Source organism: Monodon monoceros, unplaced genomic scaffold, assembly GCF_005190385.1.
Source record: "Monodon monoceros isolate NGI ecotype Baffin Bay Population unplaced genomic scaffold, NGI_Narwhal_1 Super_Scaffold_13, whole genome shotgun sequence".
Taxonomy (NCBI): Eukaryota; Metazoa; Chordata; class Mammalia; order Artiodactyla; family Monodontidae; genus Monodon; species Monodon monoceros.
The window spans coordinates 83,337,217-83,356,453 of record NW_021703769.1 but is presented as its reverse complement, the minus strand read 5'-3'; the positions used below and the strand labels follow the sequence as shown (position 1 = coordinate 83,356,453).

The 19,237-nt window shown below is 44.1% G+C and overlaps 1 protein-coding gene across 1 annotated transcript in view; it reads left to right on the top strand.

Annotated features, from left to right (window-relative positions):
• SDK1 (sidekick cell adhesion molecule 1) overlaps positions 1–19,237 on the top strand; it is a 653,415-nt gene that overhangs the window by 301,824 nt on the left and 332,354 nt on the right. The window contains exon 5 of the mRNA XM_029220872.1: positions 1,091–1,238. Coding sequence (XP_029076705.1) covers positions 1,091–1,238 — 148 coding nt within the window. The remainder of the gene's footprint in view (positions 1–1,090; positions 1,239–19,237) is intronic.

The window sequence follows — 19,237 nt, the reverse complement described above, 5'->3', positions numbered from 1 at the left end:
TTCATAAATAAAAAATTAAGGTCAATACCCAAAACATATTTGAATAAGCTTAGAATTTATTATATTTAATAAATTGTTTAATATAATATCCTTGTTTCTATCCTTTACCTCTAGCGCTAGATTTTATCTCTTTTCTCCTTCTCTTTGATAACAAATTTCACTTTACTTTAAAATAACCGTGCATATTTTCCTAATCTGTTTCATTTGTTTCATCTTTTCCTAGGCTATTAAACACTGCTTGTAATATAGTCAATAATTTCTTCTGGATCACAAATCCGTTGATAATAGAGATCTTTTATGGACTGTTCCAAATTTATATGCGTTCAGACAAAAATGTAGTATATATGCCATATCAATGTGTGTATACATATATCTGTAGCTAATCACAATATGGAAATTTTTAAAAACTTTCAAATGGTACTGATTTAAAAATTGGCCACATATACCCACGTTCTAAAGACCGGGGTTTTTTTTCCTGTGATCTCATTTTTTAAATGTTGTAAACCAGTAGCACAAAGACTGGAACAAAACCTACCTGCCCCCAATTAAGTCAGTAGTATGGGGTTTGGAGAACCCTCTAAAAATTAATCAATGGTTAAATATTTCTCCCAAAAGATCTTTTAAGGAGCATTCACCCCAGAAACAAAGAAAAGGAGAAACTGAGCAGGACAGCGGCAGGTGCCTGGGTAGAACCAGCTGGAGAGATCTGGGAGCCGGGGGATGTCTGAAATCATTTTATTATCATTTCTGGGAAAATGCTTCATGTGGCATGAGGATGCTTTTCCACAATTTATTTCAATATTAAAATTGGTTGCAAACATTTCATTGTATTATTGCAGCGACACAAAGGCCATGAAGTTCTGCTGATTCACGCACTTCGTGGGTACTTTGGAGGCACGTGGCTTTGCCTTATGCTCCCCTTTACCACCCAGTCGGCACTCATCAGTGTTACTGCTCGCCTCTGGTCTTACTGCTTAATTACAGCAACATTGGTGACTTTGCAACAAAATATAGTTATTTCCATCTTTGACCTCCCGCCCCCTCAAAAAAGAATTTTCTGAAACTTAAAAAGTCTGATTTTTCTTTGCAGATATGGGAAATTTCATGGATACAGATCAGAGAAAAATGGTCTCTCAAGGACAGGCAGCTGTACTCAACTTACTGCCCATCACCAGCTGCCCCAGACCTCAAGTGACTTGGTTCAGAGAAGGGCACAAGATTATTCCAAGCAACAGAATGTAAGTTGTTCCAAACTTTAAAGTTTAAAATACATCTCATTACACTTGTTGGTACCATTTACATATTAAGTGTACCAATTAAACTTTGAAAAGACTAACCTGGTCTAGTAGACCTACCTCAATCCTTAATAAACAGCTATTTGAAGACTGGCTTGGAAATATTTAAGCAGTTTAAGAAAATTGTCATGTAATATTATTCTTTAATTCTTTAATTCTTTAATAATTCTTTAATAGCATAGCCTAACTAAAGCACCTTTACATACTCTTTATGGTATTTTTCTTTCCTTTTTTGAATGCACTTTTTGACATGTCATTTTCATCCTGAGTTGTGTCTAGCGCCAAGTACTGATTTAATGAGTGCTCGTATTTACTCATAGAGCTGTGGGGTTTTTTCCCTCTTACTGAGCCGTGTTTGATGCTACTTTCTCTGACGATAAAACAGTAATTGCTGCTTATTTCTCTCTGTCCTTTTATCCTACCGTGACAGTTTTATTTCCTTTTGTCTAATTAGTGGTTCACCCGTCTACTGCAGAGTAGTTGCCTTGTGATTAGTTAAGCATTATTTCAAGGTGTTCTTGCCTATTTCACATTTAAGATATTTATCTAATGCCAGACAGTTTCTGCATTTGGAGCTTTAAGTGATTAAAAAGAACATTTGGTATATATTTTATAAGTGGGCATTTAGCAATGTAATTTAAAGATAATATACCGAATATAAAGGCTTTGAGGATGGACGTTTCTGAAAGAATTGTGAAATGCTATAAGCTTGGGCTAAACGTCAAATATTTATGCCATCAGATGGTTGCACTCAGACAAAAAAAAACTTGTGAGAAGAAAATGCGCTTTTTTTCCCCCAAAAAGGATATGTGAAGGAAATTTGCTGAACAGTTTTCAAATGTGCTTTCTCCCCATCTGAGCATCCATGCAGTCCCTTCTCTAAGTCCAGTATCCCCGCTCTTCCACTTGGGCATCAGAACTCTGCTTGAGCCTACACAGTTCTTAAGCTTATTTAGCAAATGTTTCTGTTTTGGTTATTGGAAGCAGGAAAAATATTGAAATATGTAAAATCCGTATTTTAAGATTCTAGTAAAAATATAAATTACGTTGGAAAAATGGGATAACTTCTATCCTTTTTCTTTATTTTATTAAAAGTTGCTTAGGTATCCACCTTTATATTCATTCCAACTATAACAAATGCCTCTGGAGTTGGGATGAAACAAAGACGAGGATCAATTTCTCGTTCTCTTAGAAGACTGTGAGGCTGAAAAAAAAAAGCAGCTGAGAGAGATTCTTGTGAAATATTCTGGAAGGTCCTAGTGTTGAGCACAGTGTGGCTGGGCAAAGGTGGGATGAGTGCTGGGGAAGGGTTGGTACAAGGAGGGGTGGGTAGATTGAATTAGGCTTCCTCTCAAACACTGGAGCTTCTAACTAATGTCAACGGTGGAAGGATTATTTTAACTCAGCAGCGTACAACTACAGAGTAATTCATTTGTTAACCTGTGGTCTAGCTATGTTCGTGAGACAACATTTACTCAAGAAGTATAAAAGGATACAGAATGAAATAACTCTTAATTTTATAAGCTTGTGTTTTTTTAACTTGCAGTTTCTTGCTAAAGACTGTTTAACTCCTGGTGAGCTAATAAGGCAAAGACGCTAGTAGGGCTTTAACTTAGGGTCATAGCAAACAAACGGTCTGCTTACAACCATGAAGCTATCGATGAATCTCCAATCTCAGTGGAATAATATGCCTGTATAGCTTTTTTTATTTAAGAGATGAGATGAGGCTGATTATGGATATTTACACTTTCTCAAGGTCCTTTAGTTTCATATTTTGCACCTCATCATCACCCCCATATTTATTTAAGTACCTGCTGTGCAAGATACCAAATCAGCACTTGCATGGTTTTCTCCACAAGTTTATGCATCATTCAAAGATGTATTACTTTACACATCTAATAAAGTTCAGCTTGGACATCAGATGGAAGGGCATTTATGCATTGCCTCTGCCCAGACGGTTGGCAGACAGAACTCAGATGGCATTAGATCTGTTCTGTGCCACCAGGTATCATTTCAAAATGGAACGTCTGGCTCAAAGTGTTTTGCACCTGTCGAAACAGGTCAAGCCTCTCCTCCTGCTTTTAGCCTGGTTATCTGAGGTCAGCTCCCTAACAGAGGGGAGAGACGTACCTTTGTCATGGGGAGGGAGAACCTCATCTTGCCACCCCACCCCTGTATTTTTTAATATTATCTCATGACCTTAAAACTGTGAGCTTTAGGCTGTTTTTTTCATTTTCAAGGGAAACAGTAAGTTTAATGTTCCTCAACTTGAAAAATTAGTTAAATAGTCTGTTAATGATTTTAACAGCAGCTATTATTTATTGAGTACTACTTTAAACATATCTTCTGTAATCCTCACATTTGCCTTCTGAGGCAGGCATAATTAGCCATCGGAACTGAAGATTGGAGATGTTAAATGACCCACCCAAGGGCACACAGCTGACAAATGGCAGAGCTGGGACTCAAACCCAGCTCTGTCTGGCTATAAATCTCATGCTGTCTTCTGCATCAGGCTAATTCTTCTTTTCACTTTACTTTGCTGAACCTTCTTCGTGCTTTTGATGTATTTTCTCCTTACACTGCTTTCAACTTTTTTTCTCCTTTTTTAGAACACCAGGTTTCAATTTGAAATGCTATAGGTTAACCTGGGTTTGCCATGAGCCACAGACTCGCACAAACACACACACCCTCATCAACAATGAGCATCCCTGCATGTGCATTGTTTATCCTTTCTGTATTAGGTCTGTTGCTCCCTATCTTCAGAAATTTTTGACAAAGAGAAGGCAAATGTGGCCTTCCAATTAAGGCATGGACTTTATTAAATTCAGAGGTCTAGTGGGAGATGGAGACAGAAATTATCTCGATATAGGGATCATCAGTTACCTTAGCGCAGGGTGGATGGCAGCGAGAGACACAGGGGTGATGACCATGTGCAGAATGCGGCACCCTGTCAGGGGCTCCTTGTTCTTCAGCTGCATATTGTTGAATGAAGAATAGACTGTGTAGGGCTTCCCTGGTGGCGCAGTGGTTGAGAGTCCGCCCGCCGATGCAGGGGACACGGGTTCGTGTCCCGGTCCGGGAAGATCCCACGTGCCGCGGAGCGGCTGGGCCCGTGAGCCATGGCCGCTGAGCCTGCGCGTCCGGAGCCTGTGCTCCGCAGCGGGAGAGGCCACGGCAGTGAGAGGCCCGCGTACCGCAAAAAAAAAAAAAAAAAAAAAAAGAATAGACTGTGTAGGAAAAATAGCAGAAATTCATCATCGTTTCCAGAAGAGTGGTGGTACCTGGTGGTGGTACCTGAGCTGCTTCACATTCATATGAGAAAGGCTGAATGAAAAACCAGCAAAGTTCTGACTGCAGTTTGGGCATTGTTTTCCATTCATTCACCAGGTCCTTGTGCAGGGCATGCTCTGAATAGATGGCAGTAAACAAAAGAAAGATCCTGTCCTCAGGGAGCCTGCATCCACCTGGAAGGAAACAGAGGCAGCCTGCTGAGTGTAGGCTACGCCGGCTGACGACACGCAGTGAGGAGAGCACAGAGCAGGGTGACAGAGCAGGCGCGCAGGATGCGGTGGTGGCCATTTTAGACATGAAATCAGAGAAGGCCTCTCGGGTACTAGACTATGAGCAGAGCCCTGAATGAATCCAGGGAGTGAGGCACGGGGGCGTATCGGTGAGAAGAGCACGTGTGAAAGCTCTGAGGGAGGACCGTGCCGGGGTGTTTGAGCAGCAGCAGGGAGGCCAGTGGGGCTGGTGTGGAGCCAGGGAGAGGGCTGGAGATGAGGTGATCAGGGCCCTGGGGCCAGATTCCAGAACCAGATTACTTAGCCATAGTGAGGAGCTGGGCGTTTGCTCTGAGGATCTGAGCAGAGGAGTGATGCAATCTCACTTAGGGTTCTTCCATTAAGAATTATGTTGAGAACAGGGACTTCCCTGGTAGCGCAGTGGTTAAGAGTCCGCCTGCCAACGCAAGGGACACAGGTCCGATCCCTGGTCTGGGAAGATCCACATGCCGCGGAGCAGCTAAGCCCATGCGCCACAACTACTGAGCCTGCGAACCACAACTACTGGAACCCACATGCCTAGATCCCATGCTCCGCAACAAGGGAAGCCACCACAATGAGAAGCCCATGCACCACAACGAAGAGTAGCCCCTACTCGCCGCAGCTAGAGAAAGCCCGCATGCAGCAACAAAGACCCAACACAGCCAGAAATAAATAAATAAATTTATTAAAAAAAAAAAAAAAGAGAATTATGTTGAGAACAGGCTGTAGGGTGACAGAATCAGAAGCCAGGAGGCCTGTGAGGGGTTTCTGCGTAATTCAGGTGGCTCGGGTCAGGGTGGCGAGAAGTGTCAGACGCTGGTACAGTTTGAAAGTAGAAACAATGGGATTTCCCATTGGACTGGATGCAGGGTATGAGCGGAGAGAAGCCGTGGGTAACTCAAGAATTTTGGCCTCAGCAACTGATAGGATGGAGTTACCATCTTCTGAAATGGGGAGATGATTTGGGGTGAAACAGTGCTGTGTCTGTGTGCGGGGGGTTGGTGGTGGTGTCTGAAATTCGTGTCGGACATGTTAAGTGGGATGTGCTAGTAGGTGGCCAAGGGGGTCCAGTCGTTACGTAGTTGTATATATCGGACTCAAGGTTAGCCAAGAGATCTTGGTTAAACTTGGGGGTTGTTGCCGTGTTGATATTTATAGGTCTTTAAAGCTGTGTATGGACTACATAAGCCAGTTAGCGAAGCCCAAAGAGTTCTATCGTTTCACTTAAGATGCCCTTAGCTGCAAGTTACAGAGGATGGCTCTGGCTAAGCAAAAAGAAAATATGTTGGAGTATTTAGAGAACTACAGAACCAAACCACCAGAAGGAGAGGACGGGGTGGTAAGCAGGGCTGCTCCCGAGGCCCAAGGAACAGGGACCAAGGCGGCACTCTCGTGGCCTCCCAAGGATATCCAGGTCCTAATGCCTGGAACAGTTGAGTTTGTTAGGTAACATGGCAAAGCGGGTGAAGGTAGCAGACTCCATAGGGAACTAATAAGTCGGGGAGGTGGGACAACAGCAGTCTCAGGCCAGAAGCAGTTAAGCTGAGGGTCTACACCCATGACCTTCACGTGCCAGGCTCAGCAGCTCTTTCTCTCAACATCTCACCTTGAATCTTTAGCTAGTGAGAGTCATGAACCCCGTACTGTATGTGTAGGTCCTGTCTCCGCAAGTGGTTTTCACCTCCCCTGGGTATTGACCATCTAAAATGTCTTTGTTTTTATAACTCTGTCTGGCCTGGTGTTATGCAGAGCAGAAATGCAATATTGGAAAGTGTGAATGAATGAATGAAGAAATGTGAAGAAAAATCATGTAATATCTGTAAACATCCTCACGAAAAAAGGGGAAAAAATGGCACAACAAACCTCAGGAGAAAACGGTGCTGATGAAGGAGAAATATATCTTGGGAAAGCAAACAGTATTTTGAAAGAATTGAGAATAAGTTATACTCAGAATTATGAATTGGTAATTATAGGTTTTATTTATCTGAGAAGATGAAAAAAGTGCATGTTTATTTTTCTGATTTACTGAATCCGAACAGTTAGTTTGCTGTCTTTGGGTATCAAAGATGATTATAGCCTTGTCTTACAAATACAGTCTAATTTGATAATAAAATTGTTCTGTGTTATTTCAGTTTAGATAGATGTTCTTTGTTTCCTTATATTTCTCAAAATATGAAATGTGAATGTTGATGTCATGCAGTATTTCTCTGACCTCCGGGAGGTAATTTGTGTCGGCAGTTATCAGATTAGGACGTAGAAACCCGTCCTGTGCAATTCCATTCTTTTGGTTAATTGCAGGTTCTTGTGCTCAAACGGCATCCTGTAGCCTACCTGACAGGAATGTGTAAGCACAAGTGTACTGGCATGTGTTTTCCTAGGAATGCGTGGTTTATAGATTAAATATTTCAAACCTCCAGTCAGCTTTGTGAGACGACTTGCCAGGAATGATCTGAATTGTGAAGTACGGGCAGCAAACAGCATCCCAGGTGACTTAGAAACAGTCTGACTCATGATTGTCTATGCTTAAATCCTTGAACATCTATTCACCTATTACCATTTCAATTGCTACAAGAAAGATTTGTTTAAATTAGCACATGTATTGGAAGTCACAGCTTAATGCTTGAAGGAAGTAGATCTGGTTGTAATGATATTTTTATAGTTAACTGGGTTTTCAAAATAATATGCTTTTAAAATTTTTATATTATGTTTTGTAGGCATTTTGTGAATGTTTATAGGGTATGTCTGTACGTGTGAGTCGAGCCATATTTGGTATAAGTAAAAAAGACTAGGAGATAACGGGCTCCAGACCTGCTTCCACCATTAATTCTGACCTTGGGAAACTTACTCTCCTTTGCCTCAATTTTCTCATGTCCAAAATGAGGAAGCTTGGGCTTCCCTGGTGGCGCAGTGGTTGGGAGTCCGCCTGCCGGTGCAGGGGACGCGGGTTCGTGCCCCGGGCCGGGAAGATCCCACATGCCGCGGAGCGGCTGGGCCCGTGAGCCATGGCCGCTGAGCCTGCGCGTCCGGAGCCTGTGCTCCACAACGGGAGAGGCCACGGCAGTGAGAGGCCCGCTTACCGCAAAAAAAACCCAACAAAATGAAGAAGGTGACATGAAAGACCTCTGAGGTCCTTTCTGGTGTTCACACCAGCGATGCTCATGGGAGGGTGCTCAGGGCCAGGCCTGTCTCTCCCTCCCCCTCTTTCCTCCTTCCTGCACGCAGTAGATGCTTACTGAGCACTTGTTTTGTGCCAGGCACTGTTGTAGCTGCTCGGGACAGGAAGCAGCATGAGGACATCAAAGCTTCTGCCTTCGCTGAGTTATGGTTCAGTGTGGAAACAGGTTAATAACCAGGGTTCTTTTGGGGATGATGAAATCTATGAGGGAAATGGAGGGCGGGACAGGAGAGAACTGAGCGGGAGGGGAGGGAGGTGGGCACTCTGCCTCGAGTGGTCAAGGACGCCTCTCCATGCAGGTGACATTTTAAGGTGACACTTTATTGAGTTGTAATTTACATACAACACAATGTACAGATTTTAAGCACACAGGTTGATGAATTTTAACAAATGTGTACACGGATGTAATCACCACCCTAAGCAAGTTCCCGAGGGCAGTTCTTACCCCTGGTCCCTGCCCCGCCCCACCTGCTAATCTCATTCTATTACCATAGGTTAGTTTGCTTATGCTAGAATTGCTTATAAATAGAATCATGGCACATGAACTCTTTTGTTTCTGCCTTCTTTCATTTGACATAATTTCTGTGATATTCTCGAGGTGGTATTAATAATGATTGTTATTAAATATTTTTTGAGTACCAGGCACTGTTTTAAGTGTTTTCTCTATAATGATTCATTGAATCCTCACAGCAGCCCCATGGGTTGTACTGTTATTATCGTCACTTTGCTGAAAGGAACGACAGAGAGAGGCCAGCAGCTGGTTAGTGTTAGAGCCTTTGACTCTTGAGCCCACGCTTTGCCTCTGTGCTGCCCTGCTCTCTCGGGCTCATGTCTGAAAGATCTGGCCGTGCACACATCTAGAGGACGAATATTCTGAGCACCGGGGCCACATACATGCAAAGGCAAATACAAAGCCTGTTGTGTTTGCTAAACTGTGGTCTGGCGCTTAGGGCCTCGTGAACAGCGGGCAAAGAGAGTGGAAAGAGAAGGGGCCGAGAAAGGAAATGGGATCCTGGAGGTGCCAGAATATGGAAAGAAATCTGAGTTTTATTCCATATACAGTGGGACGGCTTTGGAAGAGTTGTGGTTTTAGTTTTTGGAAAATTTTTTGAAATTGTGCTAAAATATGTGTAACATGAAATTTACCATCTTAACTATTTTTCAGTGTAAATTCAGCGGCATTAAGTATATTGACATTGCTGCACCACCAGTCTTTGGAGCTCTTCCGTCTCGTGAAACTGCAGCTCGGTCCCCATTAAAGGATAACTCTCCACTCCCCACTCCCCCTGCTCTTGGCACCCACCCTTCTACTTTCTGTCTCTCTGAATTTGACTCCAGTGGGTCCCTCATATAAGTGAAATCATACAGTATTTGTTTTTTCCTCATTTTTAATTAAACTTAATATTTTGAGCTAATTGTAGATTCACATACAGTTGTTAAGAAGTAATACAGGGAGATCCCATACGCCCTTTAAACAGTTCCCCTACCTGGTGAGGTCTTGTAGAGCTGTAGTATAGCATCACAGTCAGGTGAGAACTCGTAGAGCTGTGGTGCAGCATTGCAGCCAGGTGAGACCTTGTAGAGCTGTAGTAGAGCATCACAGCCAGGTGAGACCTCGTAGAGCTGTGGTGCAGCATCACAGGTGAGATCTCAGAGCTGTAGTAGAGCTCACAGCCAGGTGAGACCTCGTAGAGCTGTGGTGCAGCATCACAGCCAGGTGAGACCTCGTAGAGCTGTGGTGCAGCATCACAGGTGAGACCTCATAGAGCTGTAGTGGAGCATCACAGCCAGGTGAGACCTCGTAGAGCTGTAGTAGAGCATCACAGCCAGGTGAGACCTCGTAGAGCTGTGGTACCGCATCATAGCCAGGATATTGATGTTGATACACTCAAAACACAGAACAGTCCCATCACCACAGGACCCCTCACGTTGCCTGTTTATACCAACAGCTACTTTCCCCCAGCCTTTGTCCCCACCCTAAATCCTGGCAATCATGAATCTGTTCTCCATTTCTGTAATTGTGTCATTTAGAGGATGTGTGATAGATGGAACCGTGCGGTCTGTAACCTTGTAGGATTGGCGTCTTTCACTCACACAATTCTCTGTCCAGGTTACTGCATGTGTGAGTGCGGGGCTCCTTTTTACTGGGTAGTTTTCCATGGCGTGGACATACCACAGCTTGTGTAACCCTTCACCAGGTGAAGGACGTTTGGGCTGTGTATAGTTTTTCACCCTTGTGGATAAAGCTGCTGTAAATATTCTTGTACGTGTTTTGTGTGGACATGTCTTCATTTCTCTGGGGTAAACGCCCAGGAGTGCAGTGACTGGTTATATGGTATTTGCATGTTTAGTTTTTTTAAGAAAATGCCAAACTGTTTCCAGAGTTACTGTACCATTTTATAATCCCACCAACGATGTACAAATGACCCAGTTTCTTTGCTTCCTCACTAGCATTCAATGTTGTCACTATTTTTTTAATTTTAGCCATCTCGATGGATATTTAATTACAACTCATTGTGTTTTTAATTTGCATTTCCCTAATGGCTAATGATGTCGAACATCTTTTAATGTGCTGATTTTAAAAAGAACCAAGGGCTTCCCTGGTGGCGCAGTGGTTGAGAATCTGCCTGCTAATGCAGGGGACACGGGTTCAAGCCCTGGTCTGGGAGGGTCCCACATGCCCGTGAGCCACAACTACTGAGCCTGCACGTCTGGAGCCTGTGCTCCGCAACAAGAGAGGCCGCGATAGTGAGAGGCCCGCGCACCACGATGAAGAGTGGCCCCCGCTTGCCACAACTAGAGAAAGCCCTCGCACAGAAACGAAGACCCAACACAGCAAAAATAAATTAATTAATAAACTACCCCCAACATCTTAAAAAAAAAAAAAAACCAAATAGGGAAAAACTAAACTTCTTGAAGTGAAAACTACAATCATTTATTTATAAAATCAATTGAGTGGGTGAAAGAGCAGACACTATTGCAGCTAAAGTGAGAAATATTGTTCTGGTAGGTCTGAGAAAAATACTCAGAATCAGGCACAGAGATAAAAAGATGGAAAGTACAGAAGACAGGCAAAGAGATATAGAGGATAATCAGTAGAAACCTAAGACAGGTCCCAGAAAGAAAGAATGGAGAGAGTTGGGACTAGATCATGTTCAACGGCATAATTGTTACAATATTTCCTAACATGAGGAGCCCTCAGAGTCAAGAAGCAGAAAAAGCTGCAAATAGGAAAAATAAAACTAAATCCAAATCTAGGCTTATTGTAGTGTAACTGTAGAACCTCAAAGACAAAGAAGAAACCTTAAAAGCAGCAATACCTGTAATTCAGATTTCCTCAATGGAGCAGCAGTTAGATGACAGTTGACAGCAGTAACAGGGAAGATGATAGTACCTGAGGATATAGCTGTCATCACAGAATTTCATATCCAGCCAAACTAATACCCAGAAGTAAGGGAGAAAGGAAGACATTTTCAGCCTGAGAATTTACATTTCTGAGAACTTGCTGGAAGATCTACTAAGAGTGGGCTTGAGGAAAAGGAATATTGAACCTAGGAGGAAATAGAATGTTAGAAACGTTGGTCTCATTTTATTATTTTTCTCTATTTAGGAAATGTTTGGTAATTGCAATTTTAAGACATTTAAATAACAGAGAAGAAAGTAAAGATAGCAATTTTAATACATTTAAATAACAGAGAAGAAAGTAAAGATAGTAAAGTAATTGCAATTTTAATACATTTAAATAACAGAGAAGAAAGTAAAGATAGCAAGATGAGAACTCTTTGGGAATTTTTATCGAGAATGGCTGCAGAGAAATGGTGAGGATCCATGAGGTCAGGGGGTTGTTTTTTTCCTTAATGTGGGAAATAACAGAGAATACTCATATGCTAATGGAAATTCTCTCCTAGAGAAGGAGAGTGTGAGGATGCAGTAGAGTGTGAGTGAGGGGCAGAGCCCCGGAGAAGGTAGAGGCTGGGTGACATGGGCGCCCGCATCACCAGCACGTGCACGAGGGCCCCAGTGTGGTGTGGTCCACAGGCGTCACCACTCCGCATGGCAGCCCATCAAGGGACAGCCTTTGATAGAGTCAAGGGCAGCTTCCACTACAGAACAGGGCCTGATATGGGTTTGGACAGACATGCTTGTGGAAAACTGAGGGTTTTCTTGTGGATTTTTATTTCCTCTGTGAATATTGGGATGAGTTTATAAGTTTAGAGTGAAGTGTGACACAAGAAGAGAGGTGAAGGTACTCAGTAATTATCTGGAGAGTCAAAAGCAAATTGAGCAACACGCTAGACCTAGGGGACCATTTGAGTACAGTGGCACCTTTGCGGTTTGTGGTCATGGATTGTGGCAGTAAAGTTGTAGAGAAGGCAGCTCTACAAAGAAGGATGAAGTGTAGCCTGTCACGTGGGACCAAGGAACAAGAACATGGAGGGTTTGCAAATGGGAGGTGCCTCTTCGTTGTCTGGGAGTCGTGTGAGGGAGGAGGTGATGGGTGGTCCAATTCGGCAGAGTTAGGAGACTGCAGCCCGTGAAGTGGAAGGATACCTGAGTGGGGGACTGAGAGGAAGTGGGTGCTCTGGGCACCTCAGACCCTCCTATCCTCACCGTGACCGCTCCAGCCAGTCCCTTCCATTGGAAGGGATCAGGTGATGCAGTCCAGGAGGGTGGCCAAGTTAAATTCTTGGGGGGTAGACTTCGGCCCTTGGTGAGTCAGAATGGGTGTATGCAGGTGAGGGGTGTGGACCAGCAGACCCCAGCTGGACTCTTGAGGGACACAGCTTCGTGCAGCTTCTTGGAAGTCCTCCTGAGGGTCAGGCACAGCTGCACAGCTGGAGTCAGTGGGATCAAGCCCTCCTTGGTCTGTGCTCTCTCCTCCTGTCCCTCCTTCCTGCTTACCTGTGATGACACACACATCAGGCAGGGCTCTGTTTCCCAGAAAAACTGGGCTGAGACATGGGGCATTTGAGGGCTAGACTTCAGAATGGAATTTCTGTAGGGGCTGGCAAGGTTTAGGGGGTGACCGTGAGCACGGGGCTGAGATGGTGTGGAGGAAATGTCCGTGGAGGACTGAGGCCACAGTGTGAGAGTGGACGGAGACGTGGATGCTGAGCTGTGCAGGATGACGGCAGAAGGAGCTGGGGGAGATGGAAAGCCAGGAGCCTCCTTCCTCAGTCAGTGGGCGGAGGAAGGGGACACATCGGGAATAAACAGTGCTGTAGCTGGGTCACCTGGGCTTCAGAGGAGCTGGGGTTTGCAAGGAGGAAGAGAAGACATGGTTAGCGCGTGCTCGTGGCAGGAAGGGGGCTTGCTCTGGGTAGACCAGCACAACGAAGACCTCCTTGGACTGCTCCTCTGGGCGTTTGGCTCCAACATCTGCAGCTTGGAATCCCACCGCTGTAGACTGAGCGTTTGGATGTGGGTGTGGGTCCTTTGGGAGGTGCTTAGGTCGTGACGGTGGAGCCCCGTACTGGGATGAGTGCCCTATAAAAGAGACCCCAGAGAGCTCCTCGCCCCTTCCACCACTCGAGGACACAGCGAGAAGGCGGCCGTCTGTGAACTGGGAAGTGGGTTCTCACCAGCCCCTTGATCTTGGACTTCCCAGCCTCTAGAACTGTGAGAAATAATGTTTTTGCTTATGAATGACTTAATCTATGGTATTTTGTTACAGTGGCCTGAATCGACTAAGACGCCCACCCAGGGGCATCTCTCTATCCTGGGGGCAGGTCACGTAACCTCACAGTGCCTCTGCTTCCTTTAGGAGCGGGAGAATGGTCTCTTCCTCCTGGAGTTGTCAGGACATTTAACCAGGGATAATGGAGTGAGAAGTAATTTACTACCTAATGTTCGAGGATGTGAAGACAGTACATGCTCCATGTCACCCGCATGACATTGCGTGTAGCAATCATGTCCTGATGCTTGCTTCAAAAAGTCCTGTATAGGTGTGGCTGAGTGCATGGCTGTGCCTGTAGGTGTCTTCTGGGAGTTAGAGCCAGCTGGGGAGGAGGGACCCAGGGGAAGAGAACGTGCTGGAGCCCTGGGGCACAGCACCTCTGCCTTAGCTCCTATACATGCTCCATGGGCTTTTCCAAGTGCTGATTTCTAAAGCCTAGAAAGTTCTTTTTGTTGTGGTCGTTCTAACCACACCAGGGGGAGTCCCGTCCTCTGAGCTGATATTATCCTGGAGACTACTATTAATGTCCACAGAAGCAGGTAAAAGGTTGGAAGCACTGCATCTCTTTGTTGAATGGTGTACCGAGTGCTGACCAAGGCTCCAGCTCATTGTGCTTTATCCTGGAACCTGACTGTGCATAGTGAGAGGAGGGCTAAGGTCGTTGTGAGAATTTCACATTTTCTTTCAGGTTGTTAGTCATTGTGACACTGTTGTATGAAGGGTTACCTTATAAACAGTAGGAGACCAGGTTATGGGCTACACCTGGCAGCAGCCGGGTACTTAAGTGTGAGGCCTGCATCATGATGCAATGCAGATGCACGTAATGAAGGCCACTGGGCATGTGCAGGCAGGTGACGCTGCACCTGCTGCTTTGGGATTCAGGGTACATCACAGCCAGAGGACCATTCCTGTGCAAAGGGAGTAGCCTGAGGGATGGGCCAGGGCATCTTACAATTACTTGGTTCCATTTGAGTTGGCAATGTAGTGTTTAACTTTAATGACAAGAGTTTAATATTCTACGTACCAATTTTTCATTTGAAAATAAAATACCACTTCATTTTACATGAGCAGATCTAGCGACAATAATGAATTTCTTTACAAATATTAGCCTATTATACATCTTAAGTCAGTTGCACATAATTGCATCTCACCAACTCTACATAATACTTTAATTGAAACTAGGATAATGAAAATAGTTTCTTTTTAATAAATTTATTTATTTTATTTATTTATTTTTGGCTGCGTTGGGTCCCTGCTGCTGTGCGCAGGCTTTCTCTAGTTGCGGTGAGTGGGGGCCACTCTTCGCCGCGGTGCGCAGGCTTCCCACCGCGGTGACCTCTTGTTGCGGAGCACAGGCTCCGCGTGTGCGGGCTTCAGTAGTTGTGACTTGCGGGCTCCATAGCGCAGGCTCAGTAGCTGCGGCGCATGGGCCCAGCTGCCCCGCGGCACGTGGGATCCTCCCCGACCAGGGCTGGAACCCGCACTGGCAGGTGGACTCCCAACCACTGTGCCACCAGGGAAGCCCGAAAATACGGTTTTAACGAACAGTAAATGCTGAAGTTGCCAAGCCTAGAATGTGTTAGTTCGAATCATACCTCACTCTGTTTTAGCTCTTAAATCTGTATCTACGTTATGTTTTGAAATGGCAACAATCATGATCAAGAGGCATTTTTTTGAATTTTATTGTTTTATACAGCAGGTTCTTATTCGTTACCTATTTTACACCTATCAGTGTATATATGTCACTCCCAATCTCCCAGTTCATCCCACCCCACCACCCCACCACTTTCCCCCTTGGTGTCCATGTTTGTTCTCTACATCTGTGTCTCTATTTCTGCCCTGCAAACCAGTTCATCTGTACCATTTTTCTAGATTCCACATATATGCGTTAATATACGATATTTGTTTTTCTCTTTCTGACTTACCTCACTCTGTATGAGAGTCTCTAGGTCCATCCACATCTCAAAAAATGACCTAATTTCATTCACTTTTATGGCTGAGTAATATTCCATTGTATATATGTACCATGTCTTCTTTATTCATTCGTCTGTCGATAGGCATTTAGCTTGCTTCCCTGTCCTGGCTATTGTAAATAGTGCTGCAATGAACATAGGGGTGCATGTGTCTTTTTGAATTAAGGTTTTCTCTGGGTATATGCCCAGTAGTAGGATTGCTGGGTCATATGGTAATTCTATTTTTAGTTTTTTAAAGAACCTCCATACTGTTCTCCATAGTGGCTGTATCAATTTACATTCCCACCAACAGTGCAAGAGGGTTCCCTTTTCTCCACACCCTCTCCAGCATTTGTTGTTTGTAGATTTTCTGATGATGCCCATTCTAACTGGTGTGAGGTGATACCTCATTGTAGTTCTGATTTGCATTTCTCTAATAATGAGTGATGTTGAGCATTCTTTCATGTGCTTCTTGGCCATCTGTATGTCTTCTTTGGAGAAATGTCTATTTAGGTCTTCTGCCCATTTTTGGATTGGGTTTGTTTTTTTGATATTGAGCTGCATGAGCTGTTTATATATTTTGGAGATTCATCCTTTGTCCATTGATTTCATTTGCAAATATTTTCTCCCATTCTGAGGGTTATCTTTTCATCTTGTTTATAGTTTCCTTTGCTGTGCAAAAGCTTTGAAGTTTCATTAGGTCCCATTTGTTTATTTTTGTTATTATTTCGGTTACTCTAGGAGGTAGGTCTAAAAAGATCTTGCTGTGATTTATGTCAAAAAGTATTCTTCCTATGTTTTCCTCTAAGAGTTTTATAGTGTCCAGGAGACATTTTAAAATATGTTTATTAGTATGTACTACTAAATAATTATGTATGTACTACTAAATATGCTTCCTTATGGCTGTCATGTATCTGTCTATCCCCCTTGCATATATAGTTGGTTGTTTGCTACTAATTATAATCTGTAGAAGCAGATTAAGGTTTTCTTTGTCTTTTTTCTCCCAGTTTTATTGAGATACAATTGACATATAACACTGTATTATTTTACGATGTGCAACATCGTGATTTGATGTATATACATATATATATGCTGCAAGAAGTTTAGCGAATACTCCTCACAACACAGTTAAAGTGTTTTTCTTGTGATGAGAACTTTTAGGATCTACTCTCTTAACAACTTTCAAATACACAATATAGTTAACTGTTAACTGTAGTCCCCATGCTGTACATCACATGCTTAGGACTTATTCGTCTTATAACTGGAAGTTCATACTTTTGGACCACCTTCACCCCTTGCCTCCCACTGCCCCACTCTGGTAACCAACAGAATACTAGCAAACAGAATCTAGCCATACCTTTGCCCATTTTGTATTGGATTATTTCTTTGTCTTTGAAGGCCCAGCAACTTAGCACAGTGCTTGGCCATACTTACTTAATGTCATTGGATGAATGGATAAGTATTTCTTGGATGAATAAACAAATAGTAGTACTTGGCTCATTCTGGGGAGATGGTGTGGGACTATGTACACTAGGCTGCGACTCAGAAAATGAAGGTCTCAGTCTCAGCTTTGTCCCTTAGTAGCTGTGTGAGCTTGGGCAAGTCTTTTTTGACTGTTGCCAACAAAGATGATGTAATGGGATATCTCAAATGGAAATAAGGATACCTACACCGCCACGCTCTTGGAATTATTATGGGGAGCATTTATTTGATGGATAGAAGTACAGATGTGAAAACACTTTCTAACCTGTAAAGTAAATGTAAGGTAGTGGTGTTATTATCATCCCCTCTTCTGCTCGTTATCCTAATTATATAAATGAACATGCATTAGCATTCAGAGGCAACTAACTAACATCAGCTCATTGGAACTATGGATTTTTTAGGTTTTTTTAAAATATAAATTTATTTATACATTTATGGCTGCGTTGGGTCTTCCTTGCTGCGTGCAGGCTTTCTCTAGTTGCGGCGAGCGGGGGCTACTCTTCATTGTGGTGCGTGGGCTTCTCATTGCAGTGGCTTGTTGTGGAGCATGGGTTCTAGGCACACGGGCTTCAGTAGTTGTGACACGCGGGCTTCAGTAGTTGTGGCTCGCGGGCTCTAGAGCACAGGCTCAGTAGTTGTGGCACACGGGCTTAGTTGCTCCACGGCATGTGGGATCTTCCCGGACCAGGACTCGAACCCGTGTCCTCTGCATTGGCAGGAGGATTCTTAACCACTGCGCCACCAGGGAAGCCCCATTTAGGTTGTTTTGCAGTGAATTTTCAGTCCTTGGTTAGCGGTACCTGTAGTACAGAATACAAGGAGATACGCCCCTCCCATCTCCCCTTCCTTCCTTCGTCAGTTAAAATGTCCTAGCCTCTGTCATACAGAGTGAAGTAAGTCAGAAAGAGAAAGACACATACTGTATGCTAACACATATATATGGAACTTAAGAAAAAAAATGTCATGAAGAACCTAGGGGTAAGACAGGAATAAAGACGCAGACCTACTAGAGAATGGACTTGAGGATATGGGGAGGGGGGAAGGGTAAGCTGTGACAAAGCGGGAGAGAGGCATGGACATATATACACTACCAAACGTAAGGTAGATAGCTAGTGGGAAGCAGCCGCATAGCACAGGGAGATCAGCTCGGTGCTTTGTGACCGCCTGGAGGGGTGGGATAGGGAGGGTGGGAGGGAGGGAGATGCAAGAGGGAAGAGATATGGGAACATATGTATATGTAAAGCTGATTCACTTTGTTATAAAGCAGAAACTAACACACCATTGTAAAGCAATTATACTCCAATAAAGTAAAAAAAGAAAAAAACAGTCCTTGGGAAATTTAAGCCAGTCTTAGTATTGGCTGGGTAATTAGGGAGGCATTTCTACCTGTGCATCTAATGTATAGTTTATTACACAGTCAAATATAAGTGACTTTTATTAGCTTCTCTTTTAGATTAGCAATATCAGTGTTACTCTTCCTAAATACAGGTCATTTATTCATTCACTTATCTGTTCACTGAACAAGTACCGAATTGCACTGGTGTCATCCATGGAAGCTACTCCTGAAGCACCAAATTCCCTGTGAAAGGAAATATGCTCTGGGCTCTGGCCAAGGGCTACTGCCGGCGTAAGTCAAGAAGACTTTGAAACACCGTCCCATTCGTAACCTAGAGGCGGGGCCTGGCCTGTAAGGGCAGCTTCTGGTGACGCTTCAGGATGCACATCACCTGCACACCCACGGAGAGCCAACCGTCACAGTGTGGTTCAGCTTTCACTTGCACCTGGGGGCTCTGTAACCCCGGCAAGCCTGCTCCCATCTGGTCTCATCCCTGGGTCTTTAGGCAGAAATATTGCATACCAACGTGAAGTTCTCCCACACAAAGAAGGAGGGGAAAGGAACCCCAGGAAGGAAGGGATGTTCTTAGAGCTCAGAGAAAGCCACAGGACGTGTGTCCCACTCCAGGGCCTTCGTGCACCTCAGGCCTGGGGCCGTAAGGAGCTGAGAACTGGAGAGATCAAGGCAGTGGGGGCATGGAGAGGGTCAGAGGTCACACAGATGGGCAGTGGCCAGCTGAACTTGTCAGAAGGCGCTGGTATGGTTGGCAGCCCGCGTC